This window comes from Scylla paramamosain, chromosome 20, assembly GCF_035594125.1.
Source record: "Scylla paramamosain isolate STU-SP2022 chromosome 20, ASM3559412v1, whole genome shotgun sequence".
Classification (NCBI taxonomy): Eukaryota; Metazoa; Arthropoda; class Malacostraca; order Decapoda; family Portunidae; genus Scylla; species Scylla paramamosain.
In genome coordinates, this window is record NC_087170.1 from 6,081,727 (window position 1) to 6,105,142 (window position 23,416).

General features: G+C 41.7%; 1 protein-coding gene across 3 annotated transcripts in view; it reads left to right on the top strand.

The window, feature by feature from the left end:
• Nucleotides 1–23,416, top strand: part of LOC135110197 (uncharacterized) — a 108,680-nt gene that overhangs the window by 60,254 nt on the left and 25,010 nt on the right. For 2 of the 3 annotated variants that reach the window (XM_064022231.1, XM_064022233.1), the window contains one exon: nt 23,198–23,413. The exons of the other annotated variant lie outside the window; for it this stretch is intronic. In XM_064022231.1, coding sequence (XP_063878301.1) covers nt 23,198–23,413 — 216 coding nt within the window. The remainder of the gene's footprint in view (nt 1–23,197; nt 23,414–23,416) is intronic. 3 annotated transcript variants of the gene reach the window in all.

Genomic DNA, 23,416 nt, shown 5'->3' on the forward strand with positions numbered 1-23,416 from the left:
TGACCTTGTTTTCATAAGAAGACATATGAACCACACAGAGTAATGAATAACATATACAGAAATGTTAAAACACTCACAGAATGACATACAACAAAGATAAATTAGCAAAATACACCATAACACACACAATATGATAAAACACAGAAACAACAATAAATAACAATGAAAGACAAAAAGGAATAATATATATATATATATATATATATATATATATATATATATATATATATATATATATATATATATATATATATATATATATATATATATATATATATATACAGACAGACAGACAGATGGACAGGCAGACAGAACTTAACACTAGAAGAAGGGAGAAGGCAAGGAATAATCAGAATCAGATGGGATACTCAAATTTTGGCAGTGACTAGAAACTGAAAGAGACAGTTTGGAGCAGATGTGGAGGGATGACCTTGGGGCTGCCCAAGAGGGGCAGACATCAGTGGCAGAGGGCACGGCAGTGAGAGCAGTTACCAGGTGGTTGGGAGCATGATGATGAGGTGGTGGCGAGGTGGACGGTGGCCTGGGAAGATGAGGCAGCCACATGCAGGAAGCATGGTGGCAGGTGTGTGTGGCATTGGATGGGAGAGGGTGGTGGGTGGGGGTGGCTCAGGGAAGGAGCTGAAGTACACCCACACCTCAGAGAAAGCAGGGGCAGTGCAGACAGATAGCGACCAGGCGAAGCAAAGTGGGTCAGGTGATGAGTTTGGCAATGGGAAGGTGATGATCAGCTCAGGTGAAACAGGAGCAGGTGTGGCTGACAGGCACAGGGCCCAGTAAGGAGCTATGGAAAGCAAGAATGGTGTGATGGCCTGGAGCAGTGACATGGGGTGTGTGCAGGCTCAGCAGGAAGCACACTGTGAGATTAGCTGACCCAGGATTTGAGTGTGGTGAGGGATAGGCAGGATCAGACAGCGGCTGGTCACTTGAAGGTGATTCAGCACCACCTTATGAACGTTTGTTGTGACATCTTGATTTCTCCTTTGTGATTAAGATGACGCCTTGCAACCTGGGTACAATGGAGGCGTGACATACCATATTTGCTGGCTTATTAGACACACCTCTGCATAAGACACCCCTATTTTACAAAGATATTTTTTAGAAAAAAAACTTGATTGTTTCATCATAAAATCATGGAAAAAAAATTGTAGTGTGTGTGTGTGTGTGTGTGTGTGTGTGTGTGTAAGAGAACCACTGGCCAAGGGTAACAAATTTTTAATAAATGGAAAGGCCTACTTAATGCCAGTTCCCATAGAAATGTCAGATAGAATAATAAAAAAAACAGGATAAGTGTCATGAAACCTCCCCTTTTGAAAGAGTTCAGGTCATAGGAAGGAGGAAATACAGAAGCAGACAGAGATCTCCAGACTTTAACAGAAAAAGGGATGAATGATTGAGAATGCTTGTTAACTCTTGCATTAGAGAGGTGAACAGAATAGGGATGAGAGAAAGATGAAAGTCTTGTGCAGCCAGGCTGCAAGAGGAGGGGAGGTTTGCAGTTAACAAAATCAAAAGAGCAATTAGCATGAAAATAGCAGTAGAAGATAGCAAGAACTGCAGCATTGCTGTTATGAGAGAGAGGCTGAAGGCAGTCAGTCAGTTAGAGGATAGGAGTTGATAAGACAAAAAGCTTTTGATTCCGCCTTTTCTAAAATAGCAGTGTGAAACAAAACCCCCATTCCCCCCTACATGTGGAGCAAACTCTATACATGGACAGAAAAAGCCCCTGTACAGAGTTAGTAGCTGAGGTTGTGGAGGGGGGGAGTGGGGATTAAGAAAAACTGGCAGAGACAACACAGAATGTCTAACCTCATAGAAGTTACTTGAGCTAGGGATGAGATGTGAGGTTTTCAGTTTAGATTATAAGGAAAGGATAGAGGGGAGATTAAGAAAAACTGGCAGAGATGACACAGAACGCCTAACCTCATAGAAGCTACTTGAACTAGAGATGAGATGTGAAGTTTCCAGTTTAGATTATAAGCAAAGGATAGACTGAGGATATTCAGTGTAGAAGAGGGGGGCAGTTGAGTTTCATTGAAGAAGAGGGAATAGATATCTGGAAGGTTGTGTCAAGTTGTTAGATGGAAGAATTGAGTTTTGGAGGCATTGAACAATACTAAGTTTGCTCTGCCCCAATCAGAAATTTTAGAGAGATCAGAAGTCAGGCATTCTGTGGCTTCCCTGCATGAGCTGTTTACTTCCTGAAGGGTTGGACCTCTACAAAAAGATATGGAAAAGTATAAGGTGGTATCATCAGCGTAGGAATGGATAGGACAAGAAGTTTGGTTTATTGATAAATAAGAGGAAGAGTGTGGGTGCCAAAATCCCTAAAAGAGTGTGCATTTTGTCCTCACATGTGGTGTGATGCAGTGCTGTAGCTGTGCAGTGCTATCATCACATCTAAAACTGTGTGTGTGTGTGTGTGTGTGTGTGTGTGTGTGTGTGTGTGTGTGTGTGTGTGTGTGTGTGTGTGTGTGTGTGTGTGTGCTCTCTCTCTCTCTCTCTCTCTCTCTCTCTCTCTCTCTCTCTCTCTCTCTCTCTCTCTCTCTCTCTCTCTCTCTCTCTTCTCAGTCCTCCTTTCCCTTCCATCCTTCCCTCCCTATTCCCTCCCTCTTCCTTTTCTGACCTCTTTCCCCATCCCTACCCCCTTCCATCTCTCTATCCATCAATTCCACCCAACCAAATCCCTGTACTACAGCAGCATTAGACATAGGGTAATTGTTAGAGCCTTTTTTTCTAGAAAAAAATGCATCTAATACACCGGCAAATATGGTACGTGTCTCAGCATGTACTGATTATGATAGAGTCAATGGATCTCTGTGTTCCTCGATTGCACAAAACACTGTTTCACATCACTGTACTAGTAGACTTACTGGTTGATGATGATGATGGTAGCAGCACAGATAATGGTGGCTTATTGATTCTCCAATGAAGATATATGGTAGCATGGAAGTTCTTGGGTATTTGTTGATCTTGTGGTTAGACATTGTGCAAGTGAAGGTAACACAGCAGATACAGCCACTTTTCTTCTTTTAATAATGAGATAACACCCGTGATATTGAGAGACACTGATTGCAACACACATGACAATGCTTCGGCTCTCTTTGATGACTAACTCTGACTACAACTCAGCCCTATATTTATATGAAACTATCAGATCATGGTCAGGAGAAGCTGACCAATAGGAAGATGAAGGTATAGCCAATCAGATGCTTGGAATTGAGGTAAAGGAATCAATGACAGATATTATTATAGCCAGTCACCTTTTGAGCCGTGTTTTCTATAAGGACTGGCTGAGAGATATGAGGAAATGTTTGGAAATCTCTACAAAGGAGAGAGGGAGGAAGGAAGGTTCTAAAAAAAATCTGATTTGCCACATGGACACTCTAGACAATGAACATATGAAATAATGAAATATATACAATAATAATAATTGCTACAACTGATACATAAGAGGTACCATCTGGCTGCTCTCAGCAAAACAACAGAGTATTGTGGTGTGACACAATCATGCTTGCTTCTCACTGTCAGGTACTGTGATACTAACACAATGCATTCCTCTGGCCAGCTCCTTGATGACACAGGTATCACCACAGTGAACTAATGGCTGCTCCCCTCCAGGATGCAGCACACTTGTTCCTGCACACGGAGCAAAACTAATGCATGTGGTCAACACAGTAGAACAAACCCTGGCTTCAACATACACCCGGCCAATGCGCCTCTGGGCCAGCCCCATTAGTCCCAGCAATTGCTCCCGTGTGCACTCGCTTTGAGTCAAACCCCAATACCTTGTTGCTTTGATAAGGACAGCATGCATCAACACAAACTACTCTTCTCACCTGACACTCAGCAACAGCAACTTGGCCAAATGAAATCTCCAGCAATACTGAGGGTGCTTCTTGAGTGGCAAGCAACATACCATCGGCAGCCTTATTCAGTGCTCCCTCCCAACACAGTGCCATAATGCTCGCGCCATTTGCGTTATCAAAACTCATATTGGAAGGAAGAATCGGGAGAGCAACTTTTCTAATCGTCCCCACACCAGAAGAAACACTCAACATAACATGGGAGAGAGAGATCCTGGATGAGAGGTCATTAGGCTTGCCAGCCTGACCCACACAGTTACACCCAATAAGTGGGGCCATACCTGACCCACAGAACTGCACCAAATGCTCCTGAGTCATTCTGACTCCAAAATGGCCAAATACCAAGCTGTTACATGTTTCAAGCACACATGCCTCCTTAACTGTGGGTGGCACATCAAATCTCCATCCTCTTCTCTCTGCTGGTTAGACAAATTATTGCTATCACCCACTACAAGCTCTGTCTTACTCTGCTTCCTTGCCATCCACTCTTGCCTTGGCTAGTGGGGCATCAAATCCCTGAGGGGCAGAATCCTCCTTGGGTACACTGATAGCTGCACTATCAACAGCTACCAATGTGGGTGGCTCTCTGTGTGAGCAAACACCCACCATGCCAGGTCCTGTTAGAGGAGCAGCCTCCAACTTTGACTTGCCTAGACCCTCACTAGCAGTGGAACAGACCTCTGGGTACTTTGCCCCCACTGTGACATCAGTACAAATACTGCACTTTTCTTTTGGTGGCCCTGCCTTGTTGTAGTCAACCATGAGTCAGAGAACCCACAAGCACCTGACACCAGGGTGCTTGGCTTGCCTTAGGATGAATAACAGAATTAACAGAGTCAGCAACACAAACAATCTCCACCTCCGGGTCAGTGACCATGGATTGGCGCTGCACCCAAACTCTCCCACTTGCCAGGTCATTCCCTAAAGGGAAACCGATCCCAGACACTGACAAGTCCTCTGCTAGTGCCATTCGGGCCTCTGCAGTCACAAGCAGGTATAAAAGCCTCATCTCCACCGTAGCAAAGCTTTCTATGGCACCAATTCTCTGGTAGCACACAGCTGATCTGAGGCCACTCACCTTCTAAGCACATTCCTGTGTCTATTTGAAGAATTTTTTTTTTTTTATGTAGGAAGGACATTGACCAAGGGCAACAAAAATCTAATAAAAAAAATGCCCACTGAAATGCCAGTCCCATAAAAGGGTCAAAGCAGTGGTCAAAAATTGATGAATAAGTGTCTTGAAACCTCCCTCTTGAAGGAATTCAAGTCATAGGAAGGTGGAAATACAGAAGCAGGCAGGGAGTTCCAGAGTTTACCAGAGAAAGAGATGAATGATTGAGAATACTGGTTAACTCTTGCGTTAGAGAGGTGGACAGAATAGGGGTGAGAGAAAGAATTAAGTCTTGTGCAGCGAGGCCGTGGAAGGAGGGGAGGCATGCAGTTAGCAAGATCAGAAGAGCAGTTAGCATGAAAATAGCAGTAGAAGATAGCTAGATATGCAACATTGCGGCGGTGAGAGAGAGGCTGAAGACAGTCAGTTAGAGGAGAGGAGTTGATGAGATGAAAAGCTTTTCATTCCACCCTGTCTAAAGAGCAGTAAGAGTGGAACCCCCCCAGACATGTGAAGCATACTCCATGCATAGACGGATAAGGCCCTTGTACAGAGTTAGCAGCTGGGGGGGTGAGAAAAACAGGCGGAGACGTCTCAGAACGCCTAACTTCATAGAAGCTGTTTTAGCTAGAGATGAGATGTGAAGTTTCCAGTTCAGATTATAAGTAAAGGACAGACCAAGGATGTTCAGTGTAGAAGAGGGGGACAGTTGAGTGTCATTGAAGAAGAGGGGATAGTTGTCTAGAAGGTTGTGTCGAATTGATAGATGGAGGAATTGAGTTTTTGAGGCTTTGAACAATACCAAGTTTGCTCTGCCCCAATCAGAAATTTTAGAAAGATCAGAAGTCAGGCGTTCTGTGGCTTCCCTGCGTGATATGTTTACCTCCTGAAGGGTTGGACGTCTATGAAAAGACATGGAAAAGTGCAGGGTGATATCATCAGCGCAGGAGTGGATAGGACAAGAAGTTTGGTTTAGAAGATCATTAATGAATAATAAGAAGAGAGTGGGTGACAGGACAGAACCCTGAGGAACACCACTGTTAATAGATTTAGGAGAAGAACAGTGACTGTCTACCACAGCAGCAACAGAACGGTCAAAAAGGAAACTTGAGATGAAGTTACAGAGAGAAGGATAGAAACCGTAGGAGGGTAGTTTGGAAATCAAAGCTTTGTGCCAGACTCTATCAAAAGCTTTTGATATGTCCAAGGCAAAAGCAAAAGTTTCACCAAAATCTCTAAAAGAGGATGACCAAGACTCAGTAAGGAAAGCCAGCTCACCAGTAGAGCGGCCTTGACGGAACCCATACTGGCGATCAGATAGAAGGTTGTGAAGTGATAGATGTTTAAGAATCTTCCTGTTGAGGAGAGATTCAAAAACTTTAGATAGGCAGGAAATTAAAGCAATAGGATGGTAGTTTGAGGGATTAGAACGGTCACCCTTTTAAGGAACAGGTTGAATGTAGGCAAACTTCCAGCAAAAAGGAAAGGTAGATGTTGACAGACAGAGCTGAAAGAGTTTGACTAGGCAAGGTGCAAGCACAGAGGCACAGTTTCGGAGAACAATAGGAGGGACCCCATCAGGTCCATAAGCCTTCCGAGGCTTTAGACCAGCGAGGGCATGGAAAACATCATTGCGAAGAATTTTAATAGGTGGCATGAAGTAGTCAGAGGGTGGAGGAGAGGGAGGAACAAGCCCAGAATCGTCCAAGGTAGAGTTTTTAGCAAAGGTTTGAGCAAAGAGTTCAGCTTTAGAAATAGATGTGATAGCAGTGGTGCCATCTGGTTGAAATAGAGGAGGGAAAGAAGAAGAAGCAAAGTTATTGGAGATATTTTTGGCTAGATGCCAGAAATCACGAGGGGAGTTAGATCTTGAAAGGTTTTGACATTTTCTGTTAATGAAGGAGTTTTTGGCTAGTTGGAGAACAGACTTGGCATGGTTCCGGGCAGAAATATAAAGAGCATGATATTCTGGTGATGGAAGGCTTAAGTACTTTTTGTGGGCTACCTCTCTATCATGTATAGCACGAGAACAAGCTGTGTTAAACCAAGGTTTAGAAGGTTTAGGACGAGAAAAAGAGTGAGGAATGTATGCCTCCATGCCAGACACTATTACCTCTGTTATGCGCTCAGCACACAAAGACGGGTCTCTGACACAGAAGCAGTAGTCATTCCAAGGAAAATCAGCAAAATACCTCCTCAGGTCCCCCCAACTAGCAGAGGCAAAACACCAGAGGCACCTTCGCTTAGGGGGATCCTAAGGAGGGATTGGAGTGATAGGACAAGATAAAGATATGAGATTGTGATCGGAGGAGCCCAACGGAGAAGAAAGGGTGACAGCATAAGCAGAAGGATTAGAGGTCAGGAAAAGGTCAAGAATGTTGGTCGTATCTCCAAGACGGTCAGGAATACAAGTAGGGTGTTGCACCAATTGCTCTAGGTCATGGAGGATAGCAAAGTTGTAGGCTAGTTCACCAGGATGGTCAGTGAAGGGAGAGGAAAGCCAAAGCTGGTGGTGAACATTGAAGTCTCCAAGAATGGAGATCTCTGCAAAAGGGAAGAGGGTCAGAATGTGCTCCACTTTGGAAGTTAAGTAGTCAAAGAATCTCTTATAGTCAGAGGAGTTAGGAGAGAGGTATACAGCACAGATAAATTTAGTATGAGAGTGACTCTGTAGTCGTAGCCAGATGGTGGAAAACTCGGAAGATTCAAGAGCGTGGGCACGAGAGCAGGTTAAGTCATTGCGCACATAAACACAGCATCCAGCTTTGGATTGAAAATGAGGATAGAGAAAGTAGGAGGGAACAGAAAAGGGGCTACTGTCAGTTGCCTCAGACACCTGAGTTTCAGTGAGGAAAAGAAGATGAGGTTTAAAAGAGAAAGAAGATGAGGTTTAGAAGAGGAGAGGTGGTGTTCTACAGATTGAAAATTAGATCTTAGACCGCGAATGTTGCAGAAGTTAATGAAGAAAAAGTTGAGGGGGGTGTCAAGACACTTAGGGTCGTCGACGGAAAGGCAGTCCGACCTGGGGACACTTATGGTCCCCTCTCCAGATGGGGACTCCGAGGCTGGTGTAGGAGTCGCCATGATCATTTTAAAATTTTTGAGTGAAGGGTGTGTGTGTGTTATTAGGTGCTTGTAATTTTGTGTGGAGGAAGAGAGTTGTCTTTAGAGGGCAGGCTGTGACTGCCCCCTTGTGTTGTGAGACACAAAGGGAAATGTTCAGTGAGGTCACAGCTGGGTTTAATGATAAGTTCACAGCACCCCCTGAACAGTGCTTTAGACCTCACTGGGAGTAATTATCGTTTCGGCTGGTGTCTACTGCCTCCTCCTTACAGTGCACTCAACCTCGTCAGTCTTGACAGTGCCCCCACACAAGAATGGACAGCACCAGTCTAATCCAGACCTCATGGGGGACGGTAAGGTATGAATAGATGAGGAGGCAGTACTCTCTGCCTTTATACCCTCACAACGAAGTACTGGCTGGACCTCATCACACTCCTGGTCCCGGCCCTGAGACACAATCAAGGCCACCGGCTTCTAAGGGGTCTTGGAAGATGTGGCTGTCATTAATTTATGGCACTTAAATTTAAAATGCCTAATATCCTTGTAATAATGGCACATGGGCTGCATACTGTACCTGGGAGTGCTGTGTTGCATGCTCCCAGCCTGTCTCCATTAAGGGCTGGGTGGAGACTTGTTACTAACAAGACTTACTCACCCAGACTTGCTTCCAAGGCCACTGCTATGTCATGGACCTCCCAACAAACTGGTGCCTGCCGTACCTCCCCACAAATCATCACCAGCCTTGCCAGACATACTGCCAATCCAACATAGCACCGGCCAGTGTGCCAACATTTGGTCATCTGCCCACATGGGTGCCTCTTTTAAGGTCCTAAACCTCTTATCACCAAGCATCGGTACTAATTCTTTATCAGTCACATTCACAAATTGCTCTGTTAGCATGAGCTCCTTTAGCTCACAGAAGGAGATGACATGCTCACTAGCTAGCCATTTCTCATATGTCTCCTCAAGATAGTGAGCACACTTGATGTAGGAGTCACTAGCCTTTTCTTCCCTCCATGGAACTGTAGCCTATAGCCTTGGGCTGTAGCTCATAAGCTCTCAGGATGTCAGCCTTGAACTCCTTGTAATCCTCCAAATCCTCTACCGACATCCTATCATAAATGTCTAAGGCATTGCCCTTCAACATATTTACCACCAAGCCAACCCACCTCTCCTGAAGCCAGTCAAATTCTGAGGCCTTCTCAAATCTCCTGAACAATTTTGCTACCTATTTCTCATCAAACTCCAGTATTAACTTCAAACTTCACACCATCTGGCTCTCTATTGTGTCTTTCCTCAATCCTCTCCTCAAGCCATGAGGTGAGTTAACTTCTATTCTCCAACTCAGATATTCTATTTTTCTTAGCCACTTCCCTCTCATACATCTTTACCTCTTTCTCCACCTCAAGTAACCTCAGTTCCTTCTCCTTCTTGGCTTCAAGCCACTTAGCTTCTCTAGCTTCCTCAGCCTTTAGCCTTGCTTTAGCTTCAGCTTCCAACTTAAGCCTTCTTAATTCTCTTTCCTTCTTTGCCTCCAATCTCTTAGCTTCTTTACTCTCCTCCGTCTCCATTCTCCTCATTTCCAACTTGAGTCTCATCTCCTCAGACATTCCTTCAGTCTGGGAGAAACCACCAACACTGGGCAGGGCTAACACATCCGTGGATGCTAGTTGTGGGACTATGTGTCCTCATGCCAACTTGTGTCAAATCTACGCTGGCACTCCCAGCAGAAGCAGGAGACTTAGGTCACGAGTCACCTCGGCTACCAACCTTGCCCTTCATGGCATAAGCTTAGTGCAGGCAGACAAAAGACAATGAAACAAATAACGAACAACTGTCTCCCCAAAATGGCTATGAAGCTTTCATCTATCCTGGTGAGGTCATCAATTTCTGTTATGACCACAGATTCCTGCCCCTCTTATAGCTGCCTCAAATTGGGCTAACCTCCCCCAAGTCACTATCTACATGACTTGGTGCAGGGCTTAATATGGGTTACAAGGTCTTCTTTTGACTCTGGTACTCTTTACACATATGGTCATAACAACAGGTTACACGAAAGAGGTCATCAGCCTGTTTCACCCACCAACAGACAAGGGAGTATTATAATAATGCCAAATCACTCAGTCAGCTGGGAAAGAATTAATAGCCATATTTTAGAAAGGAACAGCTACAACAAGTGACAAAGAGATAATAAGGATTATAATGTTCTATGGAATACCACCCTCACAGACAACAAGACAAATTCCTCCCACTTCCATTGAACACCATCTTCCTCTACCGTGCAATATTATATTCAGCTTCCCAGGAGACAGGCCCAGCCCCCTTCACAGAAATGACATAATCCAAGGAAGAAGAATATTTTAATACATTTTAGTGTACATGTTAATCCTCTGCAGCCAAATCCTCTGCAGGGGCCTTGACCAGCTGTAGGTTTTAAAAAAACAACATGTACACAAACTAACTGCCCACAAAAACAAACAGGAGGGTCATTGTCCACACACTGTTACCAGGCACTCATCACACAATGAGACAAGGAATCACGTTGTAATATACACCGAATGCCTTGCAAGGAAGTGCCCTTATAGGCAGGATGATGGAGACACCTAAACACTAACCATATAACCAGGGGTGTACTGCAGTAAATTACGTAGATACCCCTTAAAGCAGCTGGCCCTTATAGCTGTATTGCTCCCAGTCTCCTCAGAACACACTGTCTCCCATGATACATCTGACTCATTCAAGCTACAGACAGTGACTGACATGTGGGAAGGTGCAGCTTTCAGTAGTCATGAGGATATGACTCATGGGGGAGGAGAGGTGGGGGATGGAGATGCACCTGCTGCTAAGTAAACTAATACTTTCAGAAAATAATTATGATTAAACTGTGTGGTCTGGATACATTCAGATTGCTTTATTGGCAAGATGGATTCTTCATCTGAATAATATGTATGGTTCACTATGAAAGAAAATCAGAAATAAGGGAAATTATGTGCTGAAGAAAAGTCACTGTGTGGAGAATCTTACATTTAACTTGGTAGTGGGCTTGGCTACCCATCAGGGGCACGTCAACTTCCCACTCTATCCCTGTCTCTTTCTCTCTCTCTTTTCTCCCTCCTCTCTTTCTCTCTTCTCTCCCTCCTCTCTTTCTCTCTCTCTTCTCTCCCTCCATCTTACATTTAACTTGGTAGTGGGCTTGGCTACCCATCAGGGGGCATGTCAACTTCCCACTCTATCCCTGTCTCTTTCTCTCTCTCTTCTCTCCCTCCCATCTCATTCTTTGCCTTTCTCTCTCTCTAATTATGCCATACATAACAATATATATATATATATATATATATATATATATATATATATATATATATATATATATATATATATATATATATATATATATATATATATATATACTGATAGAAAAATGAAGAGAAAGAAGGAAAGAGAGAAAGGCAAGAAAGAAGTGAGAAGAAAGATAAGACAGAGAGAGAGAGAGAGAGAGAGAGAGAGAGAGAGAGAGAGAGCATTGAGCTGACAAGTTCAGAGCAGTGGGAAGGGGCATTTGTTTTTGCCTTCTTCCACTCCCCTTTTGAGCACCATGTTAGGAATGCTATTGTTTAAGAAAATTAAAAATAATGAACAACATAACTTAGATTGGCACTAGCCCCTTCAGAGAAGTGTAGCAAGCAAAGTTATTAAAAATGACTGTATCTCACTGTTTACATTATGTTAGGGTAATCTTCTTACAGCTTAGAGAGCAGCAATTAGATAGGGCTAGATATGAATTAGTGGCAGTAACGCCCCTGTTATGATGTGTAAAACTGACTGGGTGTGGTGTGCCAAGCCAGATTACAGTCATGGTCCTTGCATGGTGTTCTGTGAGTAGTGACCCAACTCTTTGATGGCTTGTTAAGTGTTGCCATTTTGGACCAGTCAGCGTACCATCCCTTTCTGTTTGTGGGCAGTTTGTTTCAGTATTTGTGGTTTTGTTACATACTACTGTGATCCCCCCTGACACAGGGCTGGGCACAAAAGATTGTATGCAAACTGCCGTACAGTGAGAAGTTTACCCCTTCAGATCCTGCTGTTGTGTGGGTGGCAGAGGCCTGTCTTCCAGGAGGCTGTAAATGATACTGATCAGCAGGAGAATATAATATTTTGTTAGACAGTGGGCAATCTATATTGTGGGCAAATTTCCAATGGGGTATTATACCTCAACCTCTTAAGTGTGTGTCCTTTGTTGTACTTGTCTCTTCCTAAAATGTGGCTGGTGATTCTCAGCGAGTCGAGTCACTTGGCGGTAGTATTAACTGTGGCAGAGGCCTGTCTTGCCTGTAGGTAGGTGAAACAGGCTGGTGACCTCATTTCTGTAGTTCACCACAGGAAGCCAGAAGGTCCCTGTGGAAATGAATGTTAGCTCCACACTACACTGTGTAGAAGTGGCTGTGTATGGATGCTGATCCCTTATTGTGGCAGCTGTAAAGGGGAGCAGAACCTGGTGTTATGACTGTCTGTTAACAGGGTACAAGAGCAGAAAGACCTTGTGACCCATAACTGAGCCCTGCATGAAGTCTTAAAGTTGGTAACTTAGGGAGGCTCACCAAGATAAAGGCAGCTGTGAGGGGGCAGCATTTGCTGTTGTAACAATATATAGTCATGTGTGTGTGTGTGTGTGTGTGTGTGTGTATATATATATATATATATATATATATATATATATATATATATATATATATATATATATATATATATATATATATATATATATATATATATATATATATATATAGATAGATAGATAGATAGATAGATAGATAGATAGATAGATAAACAGATATATATGTGTGTGTGTGTGTGTGTGTGTGTGTGTGTGTGTGTGTGTGTGTGTGTGTGTGTGTGTGTGTGTGTGTGTGTGTGTGTGTGTGTGTATCCATGCTAAGTCTATTCTCCAACTAAACAAAAACTTCTTCATTAATAGAAAGTGTCAAAATCTTTCAAGATCTAATTCCTCTCGTGACTTCTGGCACCTAGCCAAAAAACATCTCCAATAACTTTGCTTCTTCATCTTCCCCTCCTTTATTTAAACTTGATGGCACCACTGCCATCTCATCAGTTTCTAAAGCTGAATTCTTTGCTCAAACATTTGCTAAAAACTATCATGGATGATTCAGAACTTGTTCCTCCCTTTCCTCCACCCTCTGACTACTTCATGCTATCTATTAAAATCCTTCACAGCGATGTTTTCCATGCCCTCTCTGACCTAAACCCTCAAATGGCTTATGGACCTGATGGGATACCTCTTATTGTCCTCTGAAACTGTGTCTCCATGCTTGCACCTTACATAGTCAGACTCTTTCAACTTTGTATATCAACATCTACCTTTTCTTCTTGCTGGAAGTTTGCCTACATTCAGCCTGTTACTAAAAAAAGGTGACCATTCTAATCCCTCAAACTACTGTCCTGTTGCTTTAATTTCTTGCCTGTCTAAAGTACTTGAATCTATCCTCAACAGGAAGATTCTTAAACATCTGTCTCTCTACAATTTTCTATCTGATTGCCAGTATGAATTCTGTCAAGGATGCTGTACTGGTAATCTCCTGGCTTTCCTTACTGAGTCTTGGTCATCCTCTTTTAGTGATTTTGAATTTTTGTTGTTGCCTTAGACATAACAAAAGCTTTTGATAGAGTCTGGCATAAAGTTTTGATTTCCAAACTGCCCTCTTATAACTTCTATCCTTCTCTCTGTAACTTTATCTCAAGTTTTCTTTCTGACCGTTCTATTGATGCTGTGGTAGACGGTCACTGTTCTCAAAAATCTATTAACAGTGGTGTTCCTTAGGGTTCTGTCCTGTTACCCACTCTCTTGTTATTAATCAATGATCTTTTAAACTGAACTTCTTGTACTATACACTCCTATGCTGATGATACCATCCTACACTGTTCCATGTCTTTTGTTGACATCCAACCCTTCTGGAAGTAAACATTTCATGGAGGGAAGCCACAGAAAGCCTGACTTCTGATCTCTCTAAAATTTCTGATTGGGGCTGAGCAAATTTAGTATTGTTCAATAGCTCTGAAACTCAATTCCTCCATCTATCAACTCAACACACCCTTCCAGACAACTATCTCCTCTTCTTCAATGACACTCAGCTGTCCCACTCTTCTATACTGAACATCCTCAGTCTGTCCTTTACTTATAATCTAAACTTGAAACTTCACATCTCATCTTTAGCTAAAACATCTTCCATGAAGTTAGACATTCTGAGTCATCACCAGTTTTTCTCACCCTGCAGCTGCTAGCTCTATACAAGGGCCTTATTCATCCATGTATGGAGTATGCTTCACATGTATGGTGGGTTCCACTCATACCATTCATTTAGACAGGGTGGAATCAAAATCTTTTCATCTTATCAAATCTTCTCCAACTAACTTTTTTTTTTTTTTTTATGTAGGAAGGACATTGGCCAAGGGCAACAAAAATCCAATAAAAAAATATGCCCACTGAAATGCCAGTCCCATAAAAGGGTCAAAGCAGTGGTCAAAAATTGATGAATAAGTGTCTTGAAACCTCCCTCATGAAGGAATTCAAGTCATAGGAAGGTGGAAATACAGAAGCAGGCAGGGAGTTCCAGAGTTTACCAGAGAAAGAGATGAATGATTGAGAACACTGGTTAACTCTTGCATTAGAGAGGTGGACAGAATAGGGGTGAGAGAAAGAAGAAAGTCTTGTGCAGCGAGGCCACGGAAGGAGGGGAGGCATGCAGTTAGCAAGATCAGAAGATCAGTTAGCATAAAAATAGCGGTAGAAGACAGCTAGATATGCAACATTGCGGCGGTGAGAGAGAGGCTGAAGACAGTCAGTTAGAGGAGAGGAGTTGATGAGACAAAAAGCTTTTGATTCCACCCTGTCTAGAAGAGCAGTATGAGTGGAACCCCCCCAGACATGTGATGCATACTCCATACATGGACAGATAAGGCCCTTGTACAGAGTTAGCAGCTGGAGGGGGTGAGAAAAACTGGTGGAGACATCTCAGAGCGCCTAACTTCATAGAAGCTGTTTTAGCTAGAGATGAGATGTGAAGTTTCCAGTTCAGATTATAAGTAAAGGACAGACCGAGGATGTTCAGTGTAGAAGAGGGGGACAGTTGAGTGTCATTGAAGAAGAGGGGATAGTTGTCTGGAAGGTTGTGTCGAGTTGATAGATGGAGGAATTGAGTTTTTGAGGCATTGAACAATACCAAGTTTGCTCTGCCCCAATCAGAAATTTTAGAAAGATCAGAAGTCAAGCGTTCTGTGACTTCCCTGCGTCATATGTTTACCTCCTGAAGGATTGGACGTCTATGAAAAGATGTGGAAAAGTGCAGGGTGGTATCATCAGCGTAGGAGTGGATAGGGCAAGAAGTTTGGTTTAGAAGATCATTAATGAATAATAAGAAGAGAGTGGGTGACAGGACAAAACCCTGAGGAACACCACTGTTAATAGATTTAGGAGAAGAACAGTGACTGTCTACCACAGCAGCAACAGAACGGTCAGAAAGGAAACTTGAGATGAAGTTACAGAGAGAAGGATAGAAACCGTAGGAGGGTAGTTTGGAAATCAAAGCTTTGTGCCAGACTCTATCAAAAGCTTTTGATATGTCCAAGGCAACAGCAAAAGTTTCACCAAAATCTCTAAAAGAGGATGACTAAGACTCAGTAAGGAAAGCCAGATCACCAGTAGAGCGGCCTTGACGGAACCCATACTGGCGATCAGATAGAAGGTTGTGAAGTGATAGATGTTTAAGAATCTTCCTGTTGAGGATAGATTCAAAAACTTTAGATAGGCAGGAAATTAGTAGTTTGAGGGATTAGAATGGTCACCCTTTTTAGGAACAGATTGAATGTAGGCAAACTTCCAGCAAGAAGGAAAGGTAGATGTTGACAGACAGAGCTGGAAAGGTAGATGTTGACAGACAGCTGGTTGTAGACAGGTGCAAGCATCTGTCTACAACCTCTTTCTCATTGGCATAGCGTTGCATCACTTGCTATATTCTACCGCTGTTTTCATAATAACTGGTTTTCTGATCTTGATAATTGCATGCCCCTTTCTCCCATGGCTTCGCTGTGCAAGACTTTCTTCTTTCTCTCACCTCTATTCAGTTCACCTCTCTAATGCAAAAGTCAAACAGTATTCTCAATCATTCATTCCTTTTTCTGATAAATTTTAGAACTCCCTGCCTGCTGTATTTCCACCTTACTTGACTTGAACTCTTATTCATCAATGAACTTCTTGTTCTATCCACTCCTATGCTGATGATAACATCCTGCACTATTTCACATCTTTTGTTAACATCCAATCCTTCTGGAAGTAAACAGTTCATGCAGAGAAGCCATAGAATGCCTGACTTCTGATCTCTAAGATTTCCGATTGGGGCAGAGCAAACCTAGTATTGTTCAATGCCTCAAAAAACTCAATTCTTCTATCTATCAACTTGACACAGCCTTCCAGACAACTATCCCTTCTTCTTCATCGACACTCAACTGTCCTCCTCGTCTGCACTGAACATCCTCATTTTGTCCTTTACTTATAATCTAAACTGGAAACTTCACATCTCACCTCTAGTTAAAACAACTTCTATGAAGTTAGGCATTTTGAGTCATCTCCACCAGTTATTTTCATCCCCAAGCTGCTAGCTCTATACAGAGGCCTTATTAATCCATGTATGGAGTATGTATTATGCAGTGTGTATATGTGTGTGTGTGTGTGTGTGTGTGTACGTGTGTGTGTGTGTGTGTGTGTGTGTGTGTGTGTGTGTGGGAGATGATGTTTATTAAATGAATAACTATATAACTATTTATTAAAGTATTATAAAAACCAACAAGTGAAGACAGATGAGAGTCTATTATGAGAATTCTTACTCTCATTAGGCTCAGCCAGTGAAAAACAATAATTTTCTTTGTACAATTTTATAACTAATCTGGCTTAATACACTATTAAGTCTAAAATTTAAAATCCAGTGACAGGCAAGTCATCAAAGAAGGTGGCACTGCCAACCACTCTTCGAGCCCTGTCACCATGACAAGTCACACCTCCTGGGTGGAGAGAGAGAGAGAGAGAGAGAGAGAGAGAGAGAGAGAGAGAATATTTTCTAATGGTTTACAATGATTTGAACAAAGAGAAAATTACAGTTCATGTGAAATATTGGTCCGCTGACCTGAAATTCCTTTTCAGACCAGATACATAAACAATTTTGAGCATTAAGGAGTTGTAGTTGAATAGAAATTTTCTCCCTGACACATGTAGCCAAGGTTGTCTTGTAAGTGAACCCAATTACAATTCAGATGAGTTGGTGGTCACAGAGATTCCACTTCCATGAGGTCTTCAGACTTTCTGTGTGAGAGAACCAGTGTATGATGAGATGGGCAGGAATGGTGTGGCAACACACACACACATGTACACACACCAAAATAACACAAAAGGTGGTAAAAGTTATCAAGTGTAACAAATCTCTTGGAAGGGAGACAGCTGATAAAAAAAAAAAAAAATGCATTATTGTCTTTGGAATTAAGGGAAATAAGATCAACAAAGCAATGAGAGAGAAAGAGCTGAAAGAGGTAGTAAACAAAGTGGTGGAAAGATACAAGAGAATGGAAGATGTCTGGTAAATGAAGTAGAAGAATATCATAGGACATGGAAATTCATGGGTGAAGGGCAGACTCATAAAAACCAAATTTAAATCGCAGAAAGATGCTGAGGAGGCTATGGCAGGGGTCTGGAGGCTGGCTAAAGAAAAAAAATGTGGCTGAGAAGAGATTTAAATGAAAAGGAGAGGGAAGAACTAATTAAACTGAGGGAGGAAGTAAAGGTAAAACACAAGGAGAGAACGGAAGAGCAGATGTTCTATTGGAGAGTTTGGACAAGAGAGTGAGGAAGTGGTACCTGAACAGGAGGGAGAACAGGGAAACAAGTTAAGAGGGAAAAAAAAGACATGGAATATGGTATACACTAAAATTAATGGCCTCATCTCAGGGTTAAGGGAGTTAAATGTTTATTTAAATAAGAAAAGTCCAGATATAAGAGACTTAAAAAAATAAAACTATATGATGAATTAAAAGAAGTAGAGAACATTGGACAAAATAGATACAACTTATGGAAAAGAAGTAGAATAAATAAGAAAGGAGGAGTGATGTTTTTAGTTAAGAAAAGTTTAAAAAAGTGGTTGAAATAGAATGTGGCAATGGACTAGCAAAGGCATTTTGAAACTGGAGTGGAAAATATACAAGGCAAAAAGAGACAATTCATAGTGACTTACATACTGCCCAAAACCAATGCCTGTTCAAACAAAGAATATGAAGAAATGATAAAAAGACACAAAGAACTGGCTGAAGAAAATGCTATGTGGTGATAAAGTGATATGATGGGAGACTTGAACTATAAGGAGGTGTGCTGGGAAGAGTGGTACACAGAGGGATCAGAAACATCTTGGGGAAATAAATTATTACAACTGGCAATGGATAATGTATTAACACAATGGATAAAAGGTGATGCAAGATTTTGGAAAAGATGGAGAAACATCAAGACTACATCTATTATTTAGCAAGGAACCAGAAGGAATTGAGAATGTTCAAAGTATCTGTAAGCCAAAGGTGACCATACTACCAAAGAATTCAATAAAAATGAGGAAATAGAGGGTAAAAGGAATGAGGAACACCATGCTGAGAGGTTAAACTACAGTAAGGAAGACTTTGAAAACATTAATTTTTTTCAAGAAGAGATAGGACATGTTCCCATATGGCTACAGGGATCCAAGAGAAGTGGAATGAGTTTCTTAAAATATACAAGGATGTTTTTACAAAGGAAAAGGAATTTATAAGTCCACTGGACATACAGGAAAATAGAAAATGGAGGAATTTCAAGTAATGATATAAGAAAATGACGAAATCATCAAAACCTTAGATGTGAGAAAGGCTGCAGGACTGGATGGAGTGTCGGGATGTGTATTAAAAGAATGCAGTAATCAGCTTAAAGATAAATTACAAACCATCATGTGTAACTATATTAATAAGGGAATAGTTCCACAGGCATACTTAAAGGAGTCTGATAGCAAAAACATGCGAAAGGATAATAAAAAATAAAAAAATGGACCAAATTTTTGGAAAATAACAAAATCATTACAAATTGTCAATTTGGTTGAAGAAAGAGGAGATATTGTCTTACCAATTTGTTGTGCTATTATTCAAAAGTGATATAATAAAGGAGGGAGATGGCTGGGCAGGCTGCATTTATCTAGATTTAAGAAAAGCTTTTGACAAGGTGCCACATAAAAGACTTCTGTGGAAACTGGAGAAGATTGGTGGTGTAAATGAAAAAAATGACTGGAATGGATGGAGGATTTTTTTTATAAAACAGAGATGTGAATAGTAATAAGGGACCAGACATCAGTGTGGAGCCCAGTATTAAGTGGGGTTCCCCAAGGCTCAGTGTTAGCATCAGTAATGTTCATGGTGTATATAAACGATATGGTGGAGAATGTATCCAGCTATGTGAGTTTTTTTTGCTGATGATGTAAACCCCCCCCCCCCCCCGGGCTGCTAACTCTGTACTCCATGTATGGAGTATGCCTCACATGTCTGGGGGGGGGGCATACTCCATACATGGAGTACAGAGTTAGCAGCTGGAGGGGTGAGAAAATCTGGCGGAGACAACTCAGAACACCTAACTTCATAGAAGCTGTTTTAGCTAGAGCTGAGATGTGAAGTTTCCAGTTCAGATTATAATAGGACAGACCAAGAATGTTCAGTGTAGAAGAGGGGGACAGTTGAGTGTCATTGAAGAAGAGGATAGTTTTCTGGAAGGTTGTGTCAAGTTGATAGATGGAAGAATTGAGTTTTTGAGGCCAATACCAAGTTTGCTCTGCCCCAATCAGAAATTTCAGAGAGATCAGAAGTCAGGCGTTCTGTGGCTTCCCTGCATGAAATGTTTACTTCCTGAAGGGTTGGACGTCTATGAAAAGACATGGAAAAGTGCAGGGTGGTATCATCAGTGTAGGAGTGGATAGGACAAGAAGTTTGGTTTAGAAGGTCATTGATGAATAATAAGAAGGGAGTGGGTGACAGGACAGAACCCTGAGAAACACCACTGTTAATAGATTTAGGAGAAGAACTGTGACTGTCTACCACAGCAGCAATAGAACGGTCAGAAAGGAAACTTGAGATGAAGTTACAGAGAGGAGGATAGAAGCTGTAGGAGGAAAGTTTGGAAATCAAAGCATTTTGCCAGACTCTATCAAAAGCTTTTGATATGCCCAAGGCAACAGCAAAAGTTTCACCTATATCTCTAAAAGAGGATGACCAAGACTCAGTAAGGGAAGCCAGAAGATCACCAGTACAGCGGCCTTGATAGAACCCATACTGACAATCAGATTGAAGGTTGTGAAGTGATAGATGTTTAAGAATCTTCCTGTTGAGGATAGATTCAAAAACTTTAGGCAGGAAATTAAAGCAATAGGATGGTCACCCTTTTTAGGAACAGGATGAGTGTAGGCAAACTTCCAGCAAGAAGGAAAGGTTGATGTTGACAGACAGAACTGAAAGAGTTTGACTAGGCAAGGTACAAGCACGGAGGCACAGTTTCAGAAAACAATAGGAGGGACCCCATTAGGTGCATAAGCCTCCCAAGGGTTTAGGCCAGCAAGGGCATGGAAAACATCATTACGAAGAATTTTAATAGGTAGCATGAAGTAGTCAGAGGGTGGAGGAGAGGGAGGTACAAGCCCAGAATCGTCCAAAGTAGTTTCAGAAAACAATAGGAGGGACCCCATTAGGTCCATAAGCCTCCCAAGGGTTTAGGCCGGCAAGGGCATGGAAAACATCATTACGAAGAATTTTAATAGGTAGCATGAAATAGTCAGAGGGTGGAGGAGAGGGAGGTACAAGCCCAGAATCGTCCAAAGTAGAGTTTTTAGCAAAGGTTTGAGCAAAGAGTTCAGCTTTAGAAATAGATGTGATAGCAGTGGTGCCATCTGGTTGAAATAGAGGAGGGAAAGAAAAAGAAGCTAAGTTATTGGAGATATTTTTGGCTAGATGCTAGAAGTCACGAGAGGAGTTAGATCTTGAAAGATTTTGACACTTTGTTAATGAAGGAGTTTTTGGCTAGTTGGAGAACAGACTTGGCATGGTTCCAGGCAGAAATATAAAGTGCATGAGATTCTGGTGATGGAACGCTTAAGTACCTTTTGTGGGCCACCTCTCTATCATGTATAGCACAAGAACAAGCTGTGTTAAACCAAGGTTTGGAAGGTTTCGGTCAAATCACCAAAATACCTCCTCAGGTCCCCCCAACTAGCAGAGGCAGATGCCAGAGGAACTTTCACTTAGGGGGGATCCTGAGGAGGGATTGGAGTGATAGGACAAGATACAGATATGAGATTGTGGTCGGAGAAGCCAAATGAAGAAGAGAGGGTGACAGAAGCAGAAGGATTAGAGGTCAGGAAAAGGTCAAGAATGTTGGGCGTATCTCCAAGACAGTCAGGAATATGAGGAATATGCTGCGCCAATTGCTCTAGGTCATGAAGGATAACAAAGTTGAAGGCTAGTTCACCAGGATGGTCAGTGAAGGGAGAGGAAAGCCAAAGCTGGTGGTGAACATTGAAGTCTCCAAGAATGGAGATCTCTGCAAAAGGGAAGAGAATCAGAATGTGCTCCAATTTGGAAGTTAAGCAGTCAAAGAATTTCTTATAGTCAGAGGAGTTAGGTGAGAGGTATACAGCACAGATAAATTTAGTTTGAGAGTAACTCTGTAGTCGTAGCCAGATAGTGCAAGACTCGGAAGATTCAAGAGCATGGGCACAAGAGCAGGTTGAGTCGTTGCGCACATTTACGCAACATCCAGCTTTAGATAAAAAAATGAGGATAGAGAAAGTAGGAGGGAACAGAAAAGGGGCTACTGTCAGTTGCCTCAGACACCTGAGTTTCAGTGAGGAAAAGAAGATGAAGTTTAGAAAAGGAGAAGTGGTGTTCTTCAGATTGAAAATTAGATCTTAGACCATGAATGTTGCAGATGTTAATGAAGAAAAAGTTGAGAGGGGTGTCAAGACACTTAGGGTCATCGTCAGAAGGGCAGTCCGACCTGGGGACATTTGTGGTCCCCTCCCCAGTTGGGGACTCTGAGGCTGATGTAGGAGTCGCCGTGAATTTTGAAATTTTGAATGAAGGGTGTGTGTGTGTTATTAGGTGCTTGTAGTTTTGTGTGGAGGAAGAGAGTTGTCTTTTACACAACATGTAAGCCTTTTATTATTATGTGGACAACAGCATAACCCCTGAGGATCCAGGACCCTCCAGAGGAAGAAATATGGAAGAAAAATATTGGGGGAAGCCTACATCACCTTTGGAAGCATCTGATGACTTTATATTCTTTTATCCTTTATACCGTTATATTTTCACAATGTTTATTAGTTCTTTTGTTTTGTTTCTTCCAGTTTAATTTTTTAAGCTTGTACCATTCTCTTTATTTGTGTTCATCTTAGGAAGTATTTGTATGTTGCTTTCATCTTTGTTTCATAAAATTGATAATTCCACTTAAAGGAAGACTTTTTATTGGTTGTGATTCCCCTGTTAGTACTTTGAAAATAAAACAATTTGATAGAATAATGGAAATAAACAATGTATGGGAGTTAGATATGATTTTAATGTAGTTGTGTGATTTCATTAACAAAATTATATTGAAGAAAAAATGCAGTCATCTATCTATTTTTAATGATGTAATTTAATTGTAACTTCATAATGTAATTCAACTAAATAGTTATAAATGTCATAAATTACTGAATATTTTTATACCAATCATTACTTTCTGTCTCAGTCCATTGCAGAGATATCCCATTTTAACTCGCAAAACTTTGACAGCGTTTTTCTCCATTTTTAATTTTCGGCCCTTATGTCACTTTGGCTCTAGGCGCCTCATATATATATATATATATATATATATATATATATATATATATATATATATATATATATATATATATATATATATATATATATATATATATATATATGTGTGTGTGTGTGTGTGTGTGTGTGTGTGTGTGTGTGTGTGTGTGTTCTTGAAAATGCCTCTCTTCATATTCATCTATCTACTTATCTATCTCCCTTTTTCTGCTTTTGATAGATGGAGGGCCATCATGTTCCCAGGAAGTAGCATGACAGCAGATGTGTTGCAGTGCTTACTTGAGAAGTTGGCTACTGCTGGTGTCAAGGTGTGGAGTAGTGTGGAGGGGACACTTGATGGTGGTATTTTAGTACCAGAAACCAGTCCTATCACAGAGGAGGAGGAGAGGAACCTGTCCAGCCTCGCCAAGACCATGTCGTTGGGCTGTTTATCTAGGTA